This window comes from Echinops telfairi, unplaced genomic scaffold, assembly GCF_000313985.2.
Source record: "Echinops telfairi isolate 266 unplaced genomic scaffold, ASM31398v2 ScPeMD7_2;HRSCAF=8, whole genome shotgun sequence".
NCBI lineage: Eukaryota > Metazoa > Chordata > Mammalia > Afrosoricida > Tenrecidae > Echinops > Echinops telfairi.
In genome coordinates this window covers 66,573,393-66,596,736 of record NW_022103898.1, presented here as the reverse complement: position 1 = coordinate 66,596,736, position 23,344 = coordinate 66,573,393, and the positions used below count along the sequence as shown (strand labels likewise).

The 23,344-nt window shown below is 43.4% G+C and overlaps 1 protein-coding gene across 1 annotated transcript in view; it reads right to left on the bottom strand.

The window, feature by feature from the left end:
* GRIP1 (glutamate receptor interacting protein 1) overlaps nucleotides 1–23,344 on the bottom strand; it is a 232,348-nt gene that overhangs the window by 66,657 nt on the left and 142,347 nt on the right. The window contains exon 14 of the mRNA XM_045288907.1: nucleotides 1,766–1,835. Coding sequence (XP_045144842.1) covers nucleotides 1,766–1,835 — 70 coding nt within the window. The remainder of the gene's footprint in view (nucleotides 1–1,765; nucleotides 1,836–23,344) is intronic.

Sequence of the window (23,344 nt, the reverse complement as noted above, 5' to 3'; positions counted from 1 at the left end):
CTCTCCTTTCCCCAGCTTCATTGCGTGGCTGCGGTGGCATTCCCCTGCAGGGTCCTGAGCTTACTTGGGAGGGAGGAAATGGGTCTGCAGAGGCCCACGTGTCCTTAGGCGTCGCCGTGTGTGGCTCTATGTTTGCTCGTGGGCCACCCGGCACCCGCAGAGGGCCAGGGAGCGAGGGGGGGCAGGTGCGGTGGAGCTAGGGAGAGCTCAAGTGTGGCCTCTCTGCTATTGCCACCTGCACCTGGGGCTGCCGCAGGGGGCCGGGGACAGGAACACATGATTCCAGAAAATGGCCATTTGGACTCTGGTACCCACCAGGGACCGTGCAATCTTGTAGAGAGTTTTCGAGGTGCACCATAATGAGGCTGTCATGAGAATGCAGTAGGTACATTTATCTGTCCCTGTGGAAAGAGCCCTGACAGCATAACAGGGAAGTGCTCAGCTGGTGACAAAAAAGGTTGATGGTTCAAAACTCCCCCAGGGGTTCTGTGGGAGTAAGACGTGGGGTTCAAAAAAATCCCCCTATGGGGCAGTTCCACTCTGATTCAGGGGGTCACGAGAAGCCAAAAAAGAGACTCCACAATGTCTAACAGCAATAGTGTGTATGAACACACACACACACACACACACACACACACAGCTATAACACATCATGAAGAACTAACTCTCCTTTAAACACGATGTCTGTGACAGTGTGAATTGTTTCTCAGCATCGTCCCTGCTCTTTGTTAACAGAGTCTGCAGAGTTTTTGTGGGGTGTCTGCATGGGCTCACAGTCCCAGCCCCAGCTTCGGTGGCTGCTAGCTGTGAGAGAAAATTGGCACTGGAATTGGGAAGTGATATGCAAACTTCTTGGTTGTTCCCTATGATGTTTGCCGTGGCCTCTCCCTGCCCACACCTTCTGGCTAGAGACTGGCACGGCCAGAGCCAGCTGGTACAGATGGCAGGGCTGCTCCCTAGCGCTGGGTTGCCTCCTACGCCCCAGCTGCTGTCTGAGAAACTACTTCTGTTTTGTTTGAACCACCAAACTTAAGAAGCTCTTTGTCCCGGTACTTAGCCCATGCTGTAATTCATGCAACATCCTTCTGTAATGTTAAAATAGCATTTCTTTCATGAAATTAATACCAGCATAGATGGGATTTTTAAACATGTCCTTATTTGAAAAAGAAAAAGTTAACAGCCTGATACAAGAACACATTCTTCTCATCATTTAAAAATATTTCTGATGGGTGCAATATTGGGTGCTCCTGATTGCGATGGGATTTGGAAGGTGGGACTAGGAGGTTAGTGTCCACTGGTCCTTTTAAAAAACCCAGACATGCTGAGTTTGGGGCGGTTCAGAGCAAAGAAGAGATCTGGACATTGCTTCAGGTTCAAGGACATGCTCAGCACTAACCCTCGTCCATAGGCTTTTCTCTCCTGGGGTGCCTCTTATAAGGGAGACCACTTTCAATTTTTAAGCTGGAAAATGAAAGACAGAAGATGCTTAGTGAAGGCAAACTTATAATGGACTCATGAGAGACCTTGAAAACACTACCTGTTGAATAGCATCTGCAGTATGTCCAGAAATAAATTGACACGAGGGGGAAACATAGCGGCCATTGCCATACGGGATGCCAAATCTCATTGATTAGTAGTGGCTGACTGGTACATGATATCGTGAGCCCAGGAATCCATTAGCAGGGTCTGCCTACGGTGTGAATCAAGTCATTGCTGCTGATTTAAGAGATGTCAGGGAATGGGTCAGTCAGTCCATTTTCCTTACCTGTGTGCCACGCTGCCTTTCTTGATATCTGAAATGACCAGGGGGTCCCCTGGTTTTCTACTGGATGGTGCTGTAATAATGAAGACAGAATAGTGACATCTTTATATCCCAGGATCGGCCACAACTGTGTATTTTCCTGTTTAATAACAACCGTTAATACAAGCGCAGCTTGTGTTGAAAGCAAAGATGATCAGCAAATGAATTAGACAGCACACACATTATTCTCGATCTAAAATGATGTTTGTGTACAGTACTGATGACAATGAAAGCAGAGCTATTTAAGATTTGTAGTTAAGAGAAAGCCTAATAACAAGAGCTGTCCATCAATTCAAAATCCATTTTAATTGGTGACTAGGAGGGGAGGCGAAAATTGAATACCCTAACAGGAAAATATTAAGATCAACGAAGGATTGATATATGATCCTTTCTTCCACCCTTTCCTCCATTTCTCCAATGATAAGACACCATTGTCAGTGAAATGTGACATATTCCTCACCTGTAATAGGTAGGAAACTGGATGGGGATCACTAATTAACATTCTTTTTTGTTCCCATAGATTTCTTGCTTGGTGGACAACCCGCCCAAACCGGCCTTAGAGCTGCCAAGTCAGCCGTGGCTCATAGTGACCCTCTAGGACAGCGTACAAGTGCCACTGTGGGTTCCATGGCGGGGGATCGTTTGGGGAGTAGAAAGTCTCATCTTTCTCCTACAGGGCGGCTGGTGGTTTCAAACTGCTGATTGTGACCATTTTCTGCTACTTAATTATATCCTGAGACATGTTTATATTCTAAAGATGCGTGATGTAACTTGCACTCACTTTACAGGTAAATTAAATTATCATTCCATACAGTGGTCAGCTTTGGGCTTTATAATGTTTCTTAGAAATTTTTCCATTTGATGAGAATACAGAGCAATTAGAAAAAACAAAACAAAACAAAAGCGAGTATACTTGGAACTGACCCTGAGAATGATTTATTGTCCACATCCAAACCAAACTCTCCCACTAACTTCAAGTCCACTCACGGCGGTGAACCCTGCGCAGGGCTTCCGGGATTGCACACCTTCACAGGAGCAGACATACTCTGCTTCCCCTTTGTACCAACGGGTGGATTTGAACTGCTGACTTTGTGGTGAGCAGCCCAAGGGCCAACAAGGCCATCGGGGCTCCTTACAGTTCACACAGGCATAAGAATATCATCTTGCCCTAGAAACTATGTATTTCATTGAGACATCTGATACTTTAAATGAACCACACCAACATTTATCAAGAAGCCACAAAATAACAATTTGCCTCTGAGAGGGGATGTTTGCCAACCTGAAGCCTGGAGTGATTTCCTTTTAAAGATCATTAAAAGGCCCCTAAAGTAAGATTTTATTACAAACAATTTGATCACCCTATAATAATCACAGAACCATATCATATCCCATAATCCCATCTGAATCCTAGGAAAATGTTTTTGCACAAGAACAGATGGTTTAATATCACAGCACATTTGCAGAAAAAAAGCAAAATATTCATTACTACACTGATCTATAGGAACTATTAATGAGACTTCATTCAATCACCATTCTTAGATTCTGGCAAAGGAAGCAAGATGCTCTATTTGTTACAATTAATTCATAAGCTAAACCTGCACTCAATGACTGGTATAATTCCTCGAGAGAAATAAGAACATCTAGTATTTTCATGCATGTCCTGTTTCAGAACTGCAAACTGTTCTGGGCAGAGGACACAAAATAAAACCTTAGTCATTACTGGCAAGTACAGGTTTTCTAGCATTTGCCAATGCATTTCTACAGTATTTTGCCAAGCAGAGTAACCGATAGATAGTTTCCGTGGGTGTTTTAAAACAGCTATGACCCATTGAAGTGGTCAGTGAAAGACAGCAAGAGTCGAGGTAGTCCAGTACATCAAAACCACCTCGGTCGTCTTTGTAACAGAGGAAAAGGGCACTATGAACTCTTGGGAAATCCGAATCTTTGCAGAGAGGTTTGAAACTTCAAATGGATGACACAGACATGTATGGTACCCACACTCTCCCCTCTCCTTTAACCAAGCGCACACCTCACACTTACCAGGCTCATCAGAGCAGATGCCTGGTGGAGTGATGAGAATTCTCAATCAGTCCCTGACCCTGGACAAACCACAAACAGAATTCTGGCCCTGTATGCTCCTGGGACTCAGTCAGGGCCTCCACACCCAACCGGCACCGTATTTTCATCCTCTGCTATCTGGGAAGCTGCTCGATTTGTAATGCCTTAAACATGTTGAATTCTAACCAGGGTGCAGTATTGCACCGATGAAACATATATCATTCCTCTGGTTCCTGAATCCTTACCACCCTCTGCCCCCCTGACTCCCCCCCCCACTACCATGACACAGTTCCACCTTACAAGTCCAGCTAGACCGGAGTACACACATTGGTACAGATAACCCCTCAGGAACAGTAGTAGGGGTAGTGATATCCTGAGGGTGGGGGGATGGTGGGGGCAGGGGGGCTGTCGAAAGGGGGAACCCATCACAAGGCTGGATATATAGTCCATCTCCCAGGGAGATGAATAACAGAAATGTGGGTGAAAGGAGACAGCGCATAGTGTAAGACATGAAATAACAATAATAATATATAATTGATCAGGGATTCACCAGGGTGGGAGGTTGGGTGAGGGAGGGGAAAAAAGAGGAGTTGATACCAAGGGCTCAAGTAAAAAGAAAATGTTTTGGAAATGTTGATGGCAACATATGTACATGTGTGCTTAATACAATTGAAGGATGGATTGTCGTAGGAATTGTAAGAGCCACCAATAAAATGATTAATAAAAAAATTAGATTGAATTAGTGCCAACATTGAAAAATTGGTAGACTTCCTAGCCACCACCTGTCCGTCAGCTTGACACACTGCACACTGTGTTGGCGTGCATGTCGCTGTGGTGTTGGAAGCTATGCTACCAGTGTGCGATCCAAAGGCATTGCTTCAAAAATCCTAGAAATGGTTCTTCAATAAAAATAACAAAATGTGAAGCCACTGGTTCTTAAAATGTCCTCCATCTAGACACGTCTGAGGGTGATGCTTCGTTTCTCTAGTCCTTTCCTGATGAATTCTGCCCTCTCCTACTTCTGCCCATTCAAATGGCCGTTCTGGCATCCTCCAGGGACCCAAATGATGCTCCTTTTCTTTTCTTTCTTCTTCTTTTAAAAAAAATTTAAATTGTGTCCTTTATTCACCGGTGACTGGGTTTTAGGCACAAAAGGAAGTCTGAAGTGGCAAGGTCAGGGCTGAAGGATAGATAGGCTGGCGGTTTCCCAATGGTGCTATCTCAGGACAGCCCTCAGTGTTGATGGGGAAAGAGTTCTGGTTGCAAACTTCCTGACCTTCAGCTCACTGACGCAGTTTTCCATTTTCTTAAAAGTTCTTAATAACAAGCCCCCGTCCTCATCTGCTTCCTTTAAGAAAATCTATCATGATTTTGGAATGCCTTCAAGGCACCATGACTTGCCCTCTCTGCTGTGAACTAACTGGTCCAGCAGATGCTCTTAGGAGTCCCTATTTTGACAGGACTTCTGGTTTTTTTTGGTGGGGGAAGGTAGTCTAATGAGACGAAGATTCCTCAGAGAGCATTCCTCAGAGAGGACTTCTCTGTAGCCAGTCGCTGATCACACGGACATGCTTGAACACGTTTTGCTTGTAAGAAATGCATGGCATGTGTGAGCTGGAACCCAAGTAGCAATACTTTTTGACCTCCTCTCGGATCTCAGACACCAGAACCACTCAGGGAAGATGGGTTTCAGTGGAGCTTCTGTTTTAAGTCAGTCCAGGAAGAAAGGGCTGCTCAGGTCCTTTTGAAAATTGGCCAATGAACATCCGGTCCATCGCAATACGCTGTTGCCTGATCTAGCATTGAAAGACGAGTCTCCAATAGAATGCTGTCTGACGTAGCACTGAAAGATGAGTCTTCTTGGTGTGAAGGCACTGAAACGACCCCGCGGCTGCAATGGCTTTGAGCGTGGCCATGATCACGAAGACGGCCCAGACCTAGGCATTGTGTCGTCTTGTGCGCAGCGTTGCTATAGTCAGGGCTGACCCAGTGACAAGATTCCAGGCAGACAGAGTTTCTCCTCAGAGTTTAGAGAGGTGCTGAGTAGATAAACAATACTGGCATAAGTCTCACTCACTCAGTCACTCAGTCAACTCTGATTCCTCAAGTGTCCATCTCTCCCTGCCATGCTGGCAGCGCTGACTCATCACGACCCCCAAGACTGTACCTGCTTACTGGAGTAGAAAGCTCGGTCTTTCTCTTGTGGAGCTCCTGGTGGTTTCAAACTGCTGACCATGTGGATCACAGCCTAGCTCGTAACCACTTCACCACGAGGGCTCCTTATCATGACCCTATAGGATAGAGCCCTGTGATTTTCCAAAACTGTCAATCTTCAGGGGAGTAGACAGTTTCATCTTTTTCCTTTGGAGCAACTGGCGGTTCAAATGGCTGAGCTCGCAGTTAGCAGCCCAGCAGGATGATTTTTCCATGAGAAAGAATGGAGTTCTAATTCACATACATTCTGTGACATAGGTGAATTTCAAAACTATTACACTTGGTGAAATAAGTCAGACTCAAAAGGACAAATCCCATTAATTTGAAATACCCAGGACAGATAAATGCGCAGAGACAGAACGATGATTCACATACATTACTATGGGCTGGGGAAGAGGGGCATGAGGAGGTTTACTTCCTGGCTAGAGTCTGGGGTGATGACAGGTTTTGGAAACAGGTCGTGATGACGGATGCACAGCAATGTGAGTGCAGTTGATGACAATGGATTATATACTTGAAAATGATCAAAACAGAACATTTGATGTACTACTTTTTTAACAACAACAACAACAACAAAAATTTAATAGGCTGTCTGGTACACTAGTTAAGCCCTACAACTTGTGCCCTGCATCTGCCCCCTGATCCTCCCCAAACCCCAACCAACCACACTGCCATCAAGGTGATCCCATCTCGTAGTGACCCTCGAGGGCAGAGCAGAACTGCCCCTGTGAGTTTCTAAGGCTGTAATTTTTTTATGGGAGTAGAAAGCCTCCTCGTCTTTCTTTCATGGAGAGGCTGGTAGTTTTGAACTGCTGACCTTGTGGATGGCAGCCCAAGGCATAACCCACTGGGCTCAGCGGCGAGATTTGCTTGATTCATGCCAGTTTGGGAAAACCAACACCTAATTTTTTGTTGAGTTTGGCAAACCAGTGGTTGAAATGGCACTTGGAATCAGAGTTCTCTCTATTGGGCAGCCACCCAAATTTACATTCCTTATCCTTTTTTAATGTATACCTACCTCTTTTATTGTTTTTATTTAAGTATTAACTGTGTAATACGCTACCTTTCAGTATATCTTTTTTTATACTTAAAAGTCAGTAGGGGAGCAAACTGGCTATTAAATTATTTGAATCCACCACTGACTAGGCCCATCCTTGAGCCTGGTCACTACTAGAATTGAGAGACCCTAAATCCTTTACTGCAAAACAGTGACAAGAATAACAGCGTCCACCTCGTGGAGTTCTTCTTGTAAGAATTATGTGAATTATTACATGTTATTTGATGGGGTCACTCTATTGGATGCATTCAATGCAAACTTTTGTTATTATTCTTATCCAGTACGCTGGATAAGATGGAACGGAAGAGTTTGGACTAACATTATTTAGTAAGTTAGTTATTTATTTACTTATTCCTACTCCACCCGTTAGATGGAATCTTCTATCTCCCATTGCCACTGTCCTGATTAGGCTGATGTTACTCATGGCTGGCTTCATGACCAAGTACTTCTGAGTTTGTAACCCTTGGTGTGAGAATTCACTATCACTTACTCACCCAGACCCAGGCCCCTCAAGTTGATTCTGACTCAGAGCGACCCCACCAGGTTTCAAAAGCTGTAAGTCTACACGGAAGCATGCTGCCACCTGCTCCACCCGAGGAGCCGCTGGTGGTTTCAGACTGCCGACCTGTGGGCTAGCAGCCGGGCGTTTTAACCAGGGTACCACTAGGGCTCCACGCACAGAGCTTTGCATTCGATTTCTCCGCAGAACCGTTGACTTCTTTAACAAATATCTAGTGAATACCCCTTGCAAGCCAGGCCCTTCCACTCAGGGCACTGGTCACGAAAACCCTTAGAAGTGTCCTAAGAAAAGGAGAGGGAGGGCTGTGAATTCCCGAGAGGTGATTTGGCCGCAAGTAGTTTTTCCCCCTGCGAGGGAATCTTAACTTGGAAAGTCATAAACACACATCATGTGGGGAGGAAGGGAGGAAGCACACCCAATAAGTCAAGAGAGTGACTTAAAAATGCTTCAGACAGAAGGGGATGGATGAGAACAGGGACATACTATGACAGTGGAACCAATTTCACCGAATAATTTCGATAGAAATTCTTCAATAGGAACTTCCTCTGCCACATACACTCTCACTTTAAAATATGTTTAACTTATAAGGCTTGCCCATATATCTTTTAAAGCAAGTGTTAATTAAGAAGCTCCTGTATTATTGTACCACACATTGGAAATCTTTAGATAACTGAATTTCAATAAAATGTAGTTCCTTTGTTAAAAAAAGAAGAGTGCGACTTAGGAAGGGAACACAAAATGAAATTGTCAAACAAACAAACAAACAAACAAACACAAATAGCAACCTCCCTCCCCCAAGCAACCAATAACAACTCCTTGAGATCGCAACCTAACTGGACAACCAGAGGCCTGGACGCCTGACGAGAGAAAGAGCAATAATGGGGAACCCCAGGTTACATGTGACGAGGGCCTTTCACCCACTCCTATGTCATGTCACTAAATAATGTCAGTCCAAACTCTTCCCTTCCATCTTCAACATCAGTCATTTTGCGGTTGCCAGGGCTGGCATTTTCTGATGCTTCTGTACCCTTTTCCAGAACTCATCCATGTCCGAGCTCCACCTCCTTTCCAATCCATGGATCACGATGTCACCGGAGCCACTCTCCCAAATCATATAGCCGGATAACAGCTGCCCGTGTTTAATTGTATAAGAAAAGTCCTTGCCATCTTCCCTTTCCACCCCCGTGCCCTTTACAAAACAGCATAGGTGCTTTCAATACAGGAGTTAGGATGGGAAGGAGGAACATTGATTTGACTTTCCAGGCTTTGAGTTTCTTCAGCTAGAACTTCAGCTCCTGCCCCTTAGCATGGAGCCATCGACTTGGCCGCCAAGCGCTGCAGGCACGCAGCTCGCCCTGTGGGAACTGCTCCCCAGGAGACTGCTGGCTGCGGATTCCTTTTCCTTTGGCTTTACTTTCTTCTTCCTTTGAACTTAACAGTTCGTTTTCCTTTAAAGCCTCTTCCTCCTCAGGAGTCAGGATGGGCTCCTTCTTGCTGCCTCAGGAGAGTTCATAGTGGGACTCCTCTCACTAGCTGTGTGGTGCGTTGTAAATGAGAGTGATCGTTTTTCACCAGGGTTAAGGTGAGACCAGCGTGTTATTGGGATCATCGTAGACAGCATGGGTGATGGCTTTTCACAGGAGCAACACTCAGCTCCGGAAGTTCCCCACATCTAGCCAGAAGGCCTCCTTTTGTAAGAACTGCGTGTGTGGTCAAGATCAACCTTTGTGTGAACTCCCCGTCATACCTGCACTTCTTGTGGTAGCCCTTTCTTAGCTTAGTCTTGTGATGGCTGTGCGATCGGTCCTGGAAGAAACACACTGCTTGGTGTTGGCTGGAGAGAGCTCAACTTTCCTTCTTATTGGTACCCAAATTACATATGGATACACTTTAAAGGGTCAAAGGTCCTCCCGGAACAGTTCTCCACTTTCTGCTTCTGCAGATGCAACCACTTTCTATTCTTTTGGCATTTATCCCACATTACTAAACATCAGGTAACAGTGACTACTTAATTATTTCAGTTTTAGTTTTTCTCGACTTACTTTCTATGATTAAAAAAATGAGTTTAATTCTCTTACGTGTTGTGATGTTTCAGGATGTGTGTCAAATCGGCAGGGTGATGTTTCTCAGTGGTTTGCTAGTTATGATGGTGTCATCCATGAAATCTGATACGATGTAATCACATTTATGATGGTCTCTGCTATGAGTAGTTAATCAAAGGGGAGTTTTCTCATGGGCGTGGCCTGCTTCCAATATATATAGATGCTCTGCCAAAGCTCTCCTGCTTGCTGCTGGATCTGGGGTCTACCTCTAGCCCACATCTGCCCTCCAGTTCCTTACACTTGAGCCAGCAGCCTGCCTTACTGCCTTTGTGATCCTGGTAGTCATTAACCTCTATAGGCTATGATTCAGCAGCCTGCCATTTGACTGACTGACTATGGGCTCATCAATCCCTGCTGATGGGAATCAAGGGAAGTCTCCAGTCAGACATCTGACCACGAACTTTGAACCTGACAGCCTCTACAACTACATGAACCATTTCCTTGAGATAAATATCTCTCTATATATATACATATGAAATGGTTGCTGATTTTACTTCTTTAGCAAACTCGATATAGATACATCTACATGCCACCATTTTCATGTACAGTTCTGTCATAATATTGGTAAGCTTAATTACTCTCTAAACAGTCATCTATGCAGACAATCCATGTTGTAGACCACAGTTTCCAAACTTATTTGGCCTACTGTCTCATTTTCAAAAATAATTAATCAGTGCCCTTGGCAACAAAGAGCTCTTGTACAGTAGCCCACAGGCTAGCATAAAGTGCAGCTGTCTGTTTTTGCAACCCCTGGATCTTTGCCCTGCCCTCACGGGGCAATAGCATCCACTTTGGAAAACTCTGTTGAAGACCAGAATTACCTTTTCTTTTCCACAGACGATTTTCTTTGTAGCTATCAATGGTCTTGGTTTTTGCTACTGTTTGCTTAATTTTCTATTACTATGCACCAGAATAGACTCAAGAGCAGTAGGTGGTGGGATCATTCCTTCTACTCCTCAGATCTCCCATGTTGAGACATGTTGGAAATTCTCCCAGAGCCTTCCTACTGTCCGCAATGGTTGTCTTTTAGGGCTTCCTGCATAGATTGTGGGAATCTCCTTCATTATCTTTTCCACATGTATTCATGGTGCCTCTGCATCCTGAACCCTAGCTCATTCTCCTTTACGATTCATGCCTCACTTTTCATGGTACACGTTTTCCAGTAGCTTTCTTAGAAAGACTGCACAAAGAAGAAAGCTTTTTGAGACCGTGCCTAGCTGAAAATACGATTTGCTATCGTGACACTCACCACCTGCCTGTCAGTTTGTCATACTACAGTGGCTTGTATGTTGCTGTGATACTGGAAGCTATGCCACTGGTATTTCAAATGCCAGTAAGGTCTTCCAAAGCAAACAGGCTTCAGTGGAACTACCAGTCTATGACCGGAGAACCACTGAACAACTGGAGAACCACTGAAAAACTTAGGCCTAGCTTCAAAACATTGTCAGAAACTGAAGACCTAATGAATGGAAACCGAACATGGTGGGAGAGAGTGCTGGAGGATGGCCCCTTGGGTTGGAAGCCACTCAAAATGTGACCGAGGAGGCACTGATTTCTGAGATTGGAGTCAACCAATCATGGTGACATGAGTGAGATAAAGCCTGTGGGAGTGGAGCCTTATGATCTTCATTTACTGATGGGGCACCTACACAAGATAAGGATTAACAGGTGCAGGAATCTTCTCATGATCTCAACTTGAAATGTGCAACATATGAATGTAGGAAAATTGGAAGTGGTAAAAATGAAATGGAATGCAGACAGATTGATATCCTAGGCATTTGTGAGTAGAAATGGACTGGTATTGGTCATTTTGAATCAGAAAATCATATGCTTTACTCTGCCAGGAATAACACGATCAAAAGGAATGGTGTGGCATTGTCAAAAAGAACATCACAAAATCTATCATGAAGTACAATGCTGTCTGTGATAGGATTATTGCTATCAGCCTTCAAGGAAATCCAATCAATTAAATTATTACTCAAATTTATGCACCAACCACAAAATCTAGTGATGAAAAACTGAAGAATTCTATCAAAGTGTTCAGTCAGAAATGGATTAAATATGAATCAAGATGAGTTGGTAATTCTTGGTGACTGGAATGCAAAAGCAGGAAACAGAGGAAGGAATGGGAGTTGGAAAACGTGGATGTGGTGAGAGAAACAAAGCTGGAGATTGAATGAGAGACTTTTGCAAACCCAATGACTTGTTCTTAGCCAATACTTTTGTCAACAACACAAAAGGTGACTATGCACTTGGACTTTCCCAGATCAAATATACAAAAATAAAACAGACAACATCTGTGGGGCTAAACGACGGAGAAGTTTAATATCAGTAGCTAAAACTAGGCCAGGGGCTGAGTGTAGAATAAACCATCAACTGCTCATATGTAAGTTCAGGTTGAAGCTGAAGAAAATGAAACAAGTCCCCAAGAGCCAAAATATGAGCTTGGGTCTATCCCACCTGAATGTCAAGAACATCTCAAGGTCAGATTTGACACACTGAACACTAATGACAGAAGACCTGATGAGCTGTGGGAGGACGTCAAGAACATCATCCATGAAGAAAGCAAAAGGTCATTAAAAGGATGGGGAAGAAAGAAAAGATGAAAGTGGTTGTCAGAAGAGACTCTGAATCATAGAGTAGCTAAAGCTAATGAAAGAAATGATGACGTCAAAGAGCTAAATGGAAAATGTTAAAGGACAGCCACCGGAGAAAAAACTAAATATTATAATGCAACGCGTAAAGATCTAGAATGAGAAAACTAAGAGAGAAGAACATGCTTAGCATATCTTTTTTTTTTTTAAACCCATTTTATTGGGGTTTTTTACAGCTCTTATCACAATCCATAGATCAATTGTATCAAGCACATTTGTACATATGTTGCCGTCATCCTTTTCACAACATTTTTTCCTACTTGAGCCCTTGGTATCAGCTCACTTTTTTCAACCCTCCCCCACACGCTCACCCTCATGAACCCTTGAAATGTATAAATGATCATTACTTTCAGACCTTACACTGTCCGCTGTCTCCTTTCACCCATGTTACGGTTGCTGAGCATATCTTAAACTAAAAGAACTCAAGAAAAAATCCAAGCCTCGAGTTGAAATATTGAAAGATTCTCCAGGTGAACTAATGAATGATCTAGCAAGGATCCAACGAATATGGAAAGAAAAGTCACTGTACCCAAAAGAACTAGCTGACATTACACCATTTCAGGAGGTAGCATATGAGCAAGAACAATGGTGCTGAAGGGAGAAATGCAAGCTGCATCCAAAGCATTAGCCAAAACCAAGACTCCAGGAATTTATGTAACGTCCATTGAAATGTTTCAGCAAGCTGATGAAGCACTGGAAGGATTCATCTATGCCTGGAAATTGGGAAGACAGATATTTGGCCAATTGATTGTAAGAGATCCATATTTGTAGCCATTCCAGAGGTAATCGAACAGAATGCTCAAATTATAGAATAGTATCATTGCTATCACATTCAAGTAAATTTAGGTGAAGATTATCCAACAGAGGTTGAAGCAGTATACCGACAGAGGCTCAAGCCGGATTCGGAAGAAGATGTGGAACAAAGGATATCATTGTTGATGTTAGATGGATTTTGGCTCAAAGCAGAGAATACAAGAAGGATGTTTACTTATGTTTTATGGACTATGAGAAGACATTTGACTGTGTGGATCATACAAAACGATGGATGACCTTGACAAGAATGGGCACTCCATAGCACCTCATTGTGCTCATGCAGGACTTGTACACGAGGCAGTTTTTCAAATGGAAAAAATGGCATACTGCCTGGTTTAGAATCAGGAAAGGTATGGGACAGGGTTGTGTCCTCTCACCACACTTAGTCAACCTGTATGTGTAGCAAATCCTCAGAGATGTTGGCTAATATGAAGATGGATATAGCATCGGGACTGGAGGAAGGCTTATAAGCAACCTGCAATGTGCAGATGATACAATGTTGCTTGCTGAAAGTGAAGCAGACTGGAAGCAATTGCGGTGAAAATAAAAAATTGCAGCCTTCAGTATGGATTGTAACTCAATGTAAAGAAAACTCAGGAGCCCTAGTGGTGGTGTGGCTACGTGTTGGGCTGTAATCAGAAAGAAAACCCAAGTCCTCACAACTGGACCAATAGGGAGCATCATGATAAATGGAGAAAAGGTTGAAGTTGTCAAGGATTTTGTCTTGCTTGGATCCAAAATCAATGCTCATGGAAGCAGCAGTCAAAGATCAAGAGACGAGGTGCATTGGGTAAATTTGCTACACAAGACCTCTGTTGAGTATTGAAAAGCAAGGATGTTACTTTAAGGTACACCTGATCCAAGCCATCATGGCATTTTCCATGTCTTCATCTGCATGTGAAAGTTGGACACTTTGATAAAGATCAAAAAAGAATCGATGCATTTGAATTGTTTTGCTGAAAAAAAATATCGAAAGTACCACGGACAACAAGAACAAATGGATGTCTTTGAAGAAGTATAGCCAGCGTGCTTGTTAGAGGCAAGGATGGGCAGACTTTGTCTCACATACTTTGGGTGTGTTGTCAAGAGAGACCAGTCCCCGGAGAAGGACATTATGCTTGGTAAAGTAGAGGGGCAGTGCAGGTGTGGAAAGCCCTCAAAGAGATGGGTTGACACTGGCTGCAACAGTAGGCTCAAGAATAGGAACACTTGCAAGGATGGTGCAGAATCGGGCAGTGTCTTGTTCTATGTGCTATGGGGTTGCTATGGGTCAGAATGGTCTCCATGTCTCCTAACAACACCTACCGTGACATCTGACAACTTCTCTGCATAGTCCTCTAGGTTTGGGATTGTTTTCTTTCAGAACTTTGAAGATGCTTTGCCACTGCTGTCTAGCTTCTAGTGCTGCTGTTAATAAAACCGATGCCATTCTGATTATTTGATCATAATACACATTGTATGAAAACTCTTCCTTAACCCCTCTGGAACTTAGTAGGATTGTTACTTTGTCTCACTGTTATGAGATCCCAATATAATTAGTCAAGCATCCACCAAATTGCCAACTTCAAAGAAATCATGTGAGATTATTTCTTTAATTAAGATTCTCTCTCCTCTTTCTGTAACAGCTATTGTATCATATGGGCTCATCATTGTAATTTTATCTATTTTCTATTTACCACTTGCTTGATTGATTTCTGGAAGTTTCATCAGCTTTATTTTCCAATATTTTCACCAAGTTTTTCCATTCCTGTAAAATTCTTTATATATATATATATATATAGATAGATAGATATAGATATGCAAATATACATTTGCCTATTCAGCATTCTTCACATTATACTCTGCCATATCAAGAGCTCTTTGTTCCACTATGGCTGCTCTTTGTGCAATATCATTCAAGGCTTTTGATAGTGTTAATGATGATGTTTATTTTGGAAATTTTCTTCTTCCTGATTGCATAATTTCCTCTTCCCCCCTTTGTTAGGTTGTAGTCCTAAATATTAGATCATTTCCTCAAGTGTCTGTTTTATTTCTTGACTGAAAGTGGCTCTACAGAGCTACTTCATAGCGTATGTGCCCAAATTGTACGAGTGGGCTTTGGGGGTCATTACAGAGTTCCGACCAGGTTTCTTTGGGTAATGTGGTCCACTTCTGTGTTCTTCTAGGAGCATATTAAGCTTGGCTTCCCGGCTTCCTTCAGAGGCTGATGGAGGGAGGAGGCTGGCAGGTTCAATGCGGAGTATGCTAACTTTCACTTACTCTCTGTTGGACTCTGCTCTGTTCTTCCACCCAGAGACATTGTACTTTATGATTCTCATCGAATAAAACTCAAGGCATTTACTCTTGGGGGGTGGGAGGGTGAAGAAGGGAATGGCTGTGCTGAATTGGGATGGCACTCCAGGAACAAATTTCTTCCTATTAGTCTTTCAACGAAATCTTCCTGTCTTAGCGCTCTCATCACTTGTACTTCTAGAAGTTCCCGGTGTTGCCAGTTCCTGAGCCTCTGGGGTAAATCAGGCTCATTCACAGTTTTCCCTCCTGCTTTTAAAAATAAATCCATCGTTCTCTATCGTCCCTCTAGTTCCCCAATTTGATTGCTGTTGTTTATTTTTTTCTCTCAGTGGGCTTTTGCCCTGTGAAGAATCTTCCATTCATTTTTCAGAGCTGTCTTGGTTCCCTTAGTGGGAGCAGAGCAGAGGCAACCATATTTTGCTTCCTGAAGTTAAACAAATCACTCATCATACCTCATCAGAAACGGATTCTTGTAGAGAAGTTGTAGAGAAGAGCCTTTTCTTTTCACATAATTGCCAGATTTAAGAGAATATGATGTTCTTTGTCCTTAGTTTAGATAGTTCTTTATGTGTTTGAGACAGGTGAAATAGGAATTTTCAAGTTAATTAAACATGAATGAACAAGTATTCTAAGAACATTCTGCAATATTCAGTCACTCTTGAAACTTGCTCCGTTTGTCAGGGTACTTTCATGAAGTTTCCAAACTATAATGGAGAAAATGCACACACATCCACACACTCACACACACACACGCACACACACTCAAATCAGTCAATTGTACTTTAATTGCAACAATATAGGGTGAGGAAAACAAGTTGATTGGAAAGGGAGCTGTGAGCAGACTTTTTATTGCAAAGTTGGCAAAAAGCAGGAACTATTCTCTTCTAAATACGCTTAAGACTTAAGGGGAAAATGACAGATTTGTTGGCCTTGTCATAAAGGCTGCTTTATGATCTTAGAGCAGAAAAAAGCTAGCTAGCCTTTTCACTTCAGTCAGAACTGAAAAGGAAAGCCAACGAATTACCTCCACTCACAAAATGCTGCCTCTTGCTTTTCTGACGTAGGATTTGTAAAGACTCATCCATCAGAGGGTGATGGGGGATGAGTAGGGCCGTGACAATGAAGCCAGAGGTAAGCCAGGCAAAATGGGTGTGAATCCCTGCTTTCCTGTTTATTGGCCAGTTACCCAGCTAAGCCTTACTGTCCTCTCTATGTGACATGGTTACTTTGAGGATTAAAGGAGAAAAATCAGATAAGCCACTTAATGCTGGGCCCCATAGCAAACACAACACCCAACTCACTGCCATTATTCAATTCGGACTCATAATGACCCTGCGGCCCAGAACAGAACTGTCCCTGTGGGTTTCCGGGCAGCAAATCTTTCTCGGAGGGGAAAGCCTCATTTCTCCCATGGAGTGGGCGGCAGACTCGAACAGCTGACCTTGTAGTAAGCAGTCCAGCATGTAACCCATTAAACCACCATATCCCCACGGCCGGGACAAAAAGTTCCTGTGATAAAACCTCAAAGGACACATGAGCATTAGGAGTCCTGAGTGACAATGACAGCGCCAGAGACAGAGAGGGTTGTCCAGGGCTCAAAAGGGACTGGATAAGGTGTTGGTTTCTGACTGGCTGAGGCGTGGAGCCTATCAGAACGTGGCTTCCAGTTTCCCTGCTGCACCTTTCTGCTAGGTCATTCCACTTGCAATAAATCAGTCCTATTCTGGCAATAACATCAATAAAAGTAATGCCCGGTGCTAATGTGCTATGGACGATCTCATTGGGAACTTATGAAAATGAGTCTAAAACTGCTCCTCACATCCAAAATCAAGGGGCTCATTTCTCAGTCAATTGTGTATGACAGAGTGTTTCCCAAGTCCTGTGCGCATGCGCTGATGGCCTGCACTTAGACGCAAAGACTTTCCACAATGCGGAGACGATAGTGGAGCCTTGTGTGGTGATGGTGAGAAAGTCAATAAGCCCTGTTTGAAGAGTCGGCAGTGCCTGTTTCACTAATTTATTGTCTCTGTGTGTTGGAGAAGAGGGTCTCTTGATTTCCTCCAATAACTTGGGTGTATAGGGAGAAATAACCCTCCTATTCCCCCCCAAAATAACCAGTTGCTGGGGTCAACCCTTGATGCACCACGGACATCACATTCACACGCAGGATAGCTGGCAATACATCGTGACATCTGGAGCTTCGCTGAGCATATTTTCCCGGCTCTCGGGGTCAAACAGTGGTCAGAGATGAGCATTAACAAGGATGATCCTTGTTATCACACTAACGTTCATGAGCGTTCACAATGTGATCTAGGCATTGTACATATGCTAATTTATTCTGCTCCACAGCTGTGAGGACAGTAACAAGTACCCTAAAGTTTAGATGAGGACACTGCGGATGCAGAGAGGTAAAGGCCATGGCCCAAGGTCCACTAGAAGCAGGGAGCTGCTTTAATTCCGTGTTGTAAATCACTTCCCAAGTCAATGATTCCTCGGGCCTCTCATAGCCTTTGCACAAACCTCTATATTCGTCACCCCTTTAAAGGCTCCGTTTCTGGAAGGCCTAGTACAGGATTGATTGCAGATGAAGACATCTCATCAGTCAGTCAGCATATGAATGTAATTAATAAGTTCCTTCGTGGGCCAGGAACTGAGGTAGGCCTTAGGAGTTTTAGCTCAGCTAATGCACAGCATTTTTAAAAAACAAGTTTTGCTTTCTTCCTAGCACAAGATGAGTGCTTTCCACAAGGACACACACACTCAGGCTGGTGTGGCTTGGTTGTGTAAACAGAGCTGTAGCTCTAGAAGGGCTGACAAGCATGCTGGACAGGTTTATGGATCATTTCTCCAACCAGGAAGAAAGTAACCCTTTCAGCTTCTCTGAATCGTGTTCCTTCAGGGCCGATGAAGATGCAGGCCCTTCTTGTGGGGGGTAGGGTTGTTGCCGTGTTTGGAGTGGAAACCAATTTCAGAAGGTGCAGTACCTGCCCCCCCCACCCCCCATTATCATGCATGCTTTACAGCCATATTTCATGTAAAGAAGACAAGTATTTTGTGGTTCTGTGTGTTTTCACATGACTACATTGAAAGCAAATTGGGCACACAAACATGTTTTTGAAAATGAATGCATCACAGGGCTATTTTTAAAGTAAGTACTCCCTTGAATAGTTAAATTAAAAAAACTACATTAATATTTGAGAATGAACCTATTGCACAAATTAGGCAAAATAAGACCAATTCTACCAATAAAAACCTGAGGGTAAAATAACTGAGGCAATGATGGTAGGAAGGGCCAATGAGTAGGCACCTTCAGCACACTCATTAACATATACACCTCTTCGGATACGCTATTATCAAAGCTGCCTAGGCCCAGGCCATGATGGGCATTAAGAAGGCATTCATTAAATTCAAGTAATGGAACGCAACTGTGAACCCTGGTGGCACAGTGCATTGGGCTGCTAACTGGAAGATCAGTCGTTCAAAACCACCAGCTGCTCCTTGGGAGAAAGGTGAGGCTTTCTATTGCCTACATAAAGAGTTACAGTCTAGGAAACCCACAGGGCGCTCTGCCCTGTCCTATGCAGACGCTCTGAATGGGCGCTGACTCGATGGCAGTGATGTTTATATAGCTTCATACAGAGCACTTTATAAACTGGAAGGCAGGTCCTTTCTACTCCGCACACGTTTCCAGGAGGCACTACTTTCACAGCTAGTTCTGATCAAATCAATGAATGGAACTGGGGAAATCGAATGGATGAGATCAGCCTGAACGTAGATGGGAGCCGGAGATATTTTTTTCCAAAGTACTGATGTGTTCTCCCTTAATCCCAAAAGCCACAGCGTTTGAAAGATTAATGACACAATCACTTTGTTTCATGATGAACAAACAGAGGCACTCAGTGCCCCAGGTAAAGGTATAAATGACTTTAGTACCACCGAGAACAGGGAGAAAGTGTCCCAAACCCAAACTTACTTACTATATCAAATCACACCTGTTCTTTTTTCCTTCAAAAGGCCAGACAGTATATAGGCTTTCTCTCACATACAGTAAAACTTTCAAAAGCAGAAATCTGTGTATGGCAGAAATCTGCCAGGGAGGGAAAACGCAAGCATTTTCCACCGAAAGAAATGAAGGAAAGTAGTCACAACAATGGCCAAAAACTTGTGCGACCTGGAAAAGATAGGCGGGCCCACTGTGGGAACACTTTCCCAGGCTTCACGGGTTTTTCTTCTTCCTAACATTTGCTCAGAATTATAACCCGGCTTTTCTTTTCTTCTGTTAGTGAGGGAGAACAACATTTTATTTGGTGTATACATCAAGGAGAAAAGGACCGGGGGAACCAGCGTGACACACGATCCAGGCTAGGTCTTACGGACTCCCGAGGACTACCCCATTGTAGTTCTCCACTCGGAATCTGTGCTTTGTTGCTGGTTCTGACCCGGAGCCACCCGACGTTCAACAGGATGAAGACTGCCTGGTCCTGCGCCATGCTCACAATTGTTATGTAAGTCCTTGACACAGTCACGTGTCACTGCATCTTGCTGAGGGTCTTCCTCTTTGCTCGCTGACCCACTACTGGACCAACCATGCTGACTTTCCCTGGGACTGATCCCTTCCGATAGCATGACCAAGTACGTGAGACTTGGCCTTGCAATCCTCGATTCTAGGGAACTTTCTGGCTGCACTGCTTCCAAGATGGATTTATTTGATCTTCTGGCAGTCAGCGGTATAATCACTGTTTCCCGTCAGCACCATGGGTCAAAGGCAACAATGCTTCGGCCTTCCTTGTTCATTGTCCAGCTTTCACAAGCATGGGTTGGCTACACCTGGGACCTCCAAGTGACATTTGAAAACAAAGCACATTAAAGAGATCTCTTACAGCCGAGTCTTCCTGGTACCATCATTGCATCGTGTGGTTTCCTGACTGGATTCCATGGCCGTTCGTCGGGGATCCAAGCAAGGAGAGCCTTGACAACTTCCATCTGTTCTTTGTTCATCGTGATGCTGCTAATTGGTCCAGGTGTGGAGATTGAACAAACAAACACTTTCTATCTTGAGGTATAATCTATACTGATGGCTGGTCTACGATCGTCATCAGCAAGGTTGTGTCATCTACATCTCGCACGTGGTTATGGGTCTTCCTCTAATCCTGATTCCGAATTCTTCCTAGATGAGGTGGCTTTAAAAGGTTTGCAGAAATATTCCATTATTTTTGTATCCCATTTTTTTCCATGAACTTTTTGGAACCCCTTCACACTCCAATTCTCAGAGTATTTGCTCAGCAATCAGACTGAATTAGTATAGCCAAAAGATACAATCCTAACTTACACCTTTCCCGGTTTTAAACCATCCCGTATCCCCTTGTTTTGTGGTCTATGTACAGCTTCCACATAAGCACAATTATGCATTCTAAAAGTCCTATTCTTTACAATATTACCTGTAGATTTTTTAATGATCCACACAGTAGAATGCCTTTAAATAATTAATAAGGGGTAGGGAGGGAGGGGAAAAAAAGAGGAGCTGATACCATGGGCTCAATAGAAAGTAACTGTCTAGAAAAGAATGATGGCAACAGATGTACAAAGGTGCCCGATACTATTGATGTATGGATTGTAATAAGCATTGTAAGAGCGCTCAATAAAATGACATAAATAAATAAATAATAAAGCGTAAGTAAACATCTTTCTGAGACTCTCTGCTTTCAGCCAAGACCCATTTGACATCAGCAATGATATCTCTTGTTCTACATCCTCTTTGAAGCAGGTTTGAATTTCTGGCAGTTCCCTGTTGCTGTATTGCTGCAACTACTTTGGAATTATGGGTTATTATGATATTGCTTGAGAATAGCTGCATTCTGCTGGATCACTTTTATTTGGAATGGGTCTGACTATGGATCTCTCTCGCTTGGGTGGCCGAGCAGCTGCCTGCCAAACGTTCTGGCATGTGAGCGAGCACCTCCAGGTTCCATCCTTTTGAAGCACTTCTTTGGGAATTCTGACAGCTCCTAGAGCACGGGTTTTTTTGGGGGGTTTCGGGGGCCCCTGCTTTCGGTGTAGCTTGAACTTCCTCCAGTATCACTGGTTCTTTATCATGGGCACCACATGAGACAGTTGCATGTCAACTACTTCCTTTTGATTCTTTGTTTTTCTTTTATCTTCTTTCGGTGTTTCCCATGTTATTCAATATTCTGCTGGCAGAATTTTTTCAATATTGTAACGCAAGGTTTCAATTTTTTTCCTTTCAGTTCTTTCAGCTTGAGAAAGGCCAGGCGGTCTTCTCTTTCACTTTTGTAACTCTGGGCTTTTACACTTTTCATTCGAATCGTCTTAGCCTCTGGAGCTACCCTCTGGAAAGGCCTATTAGGCTCTTGCTTCATCGTTGCTTCCATTCACATTGGCTGCCATCTATTCAAGAGCAAAGTCGATTCAAGGGGTCAAGAGTCTGTTCAAGATAGCTACTATCTATTCCAGGGTTTCAAAGTCTCTTCTCACATCCACTCCGGCCTTTCCTTTCTTCACTGTCTTTTTCACGACTTTTTACTTTCTGCCTATTTGATGTCCTTGATGTCATCCCACAACTCACCTGGTCTACGAGGTTGTTGCTGTCTAATGCTTCAACTCTATTCCTGAAATAGACTCTACATTCAGGCGGGATTTTTCTCAAGGTTGTATATTAGATCTTGTGAACTTGTTTTCATTTTCTTTAACTTCAACGTGAATTTGTATATAAACGAGTTGTGGTCTGTTTCCCAGTCTGCCCCTGGTCTTGCCTTGATGTAACTAATGATATCGAGCTGCTGCATAGTCTATTGCCACATAGGCAGTCCATTTGTTTCATGCATATATCACATGGTTAGGTTCATGTGCATAGTGGTCAGTGAGGTTCTTGAAAAAAGATATTTGAAACAATTAAGTCATGGGTCTTGCAATATTATAACATGTGCTCTCTGGTGATGTTTTTATCACCAAGGAGATATTTTCCAAATGCGGATCCTCCTTTGTTTCTATATTGTGCATTCCAATCACCAATAATTATCAAGGCATTTCATTGCATATTTTATCAATTTCAGAGCTGCACAAGTTGGTAAAAATCATCCATGCCTCCCTCTTTGGCATCTGTCACTGGTACATAAATTTGAAAAATAGTCAAGTTAACGCCTTTCCTTGTATGTGTATGGGTTTCATCCCATCACCGACAGCCTTGTGCTCCAAGGGCTCGAGGTTCTCTCTGACAGTGGGTGCGAGGCCGTTGCTCTTCAAGGTGCCGTTCCAGGCACGGAAAACCGTATGACTGTCTGATTCCGAACGGCCGATGCCAGGCCATTTCAGCTCACACAGCCTGGGAGACCAATATCTCTGTGTTCCATTTCATTACACACAACTCCCAATTTTCATAGGCTCTTACGTATACAGTCCACTTTCGGATTACCTGTGGGCGTGTGCTGCTTTCTCTTCTCATTTTGAGTCGTTCCCCATCAGCAGCTGAAGGCCCTCAAAAGCTTTACTTCACTCACATCATTAATGTGGAATCTACTCTGAAGGCCGCTCTTCCCCAATTGTACATTGAGTGACTCCCATTTTGAGAAATTCATTTTCTATCACTATATCAGATAATGTTATACTGCTATTTGTAATATTTACACCAGTCATTTCACCCACCCCTCTCCCATCAAAAGTAGACTGCCAGGTCTTTCTACCTAGTTTTAGTCTGAAAGATTCACGATGGGTGATCCTGCTGGTATTTGAAAGGCTGTTGGGATAGGTTCCAGCATCATAGCAACATGCAAACACCCATGGTGTGACAAAGTGGATCTTTGATTTATTGGTTATGAA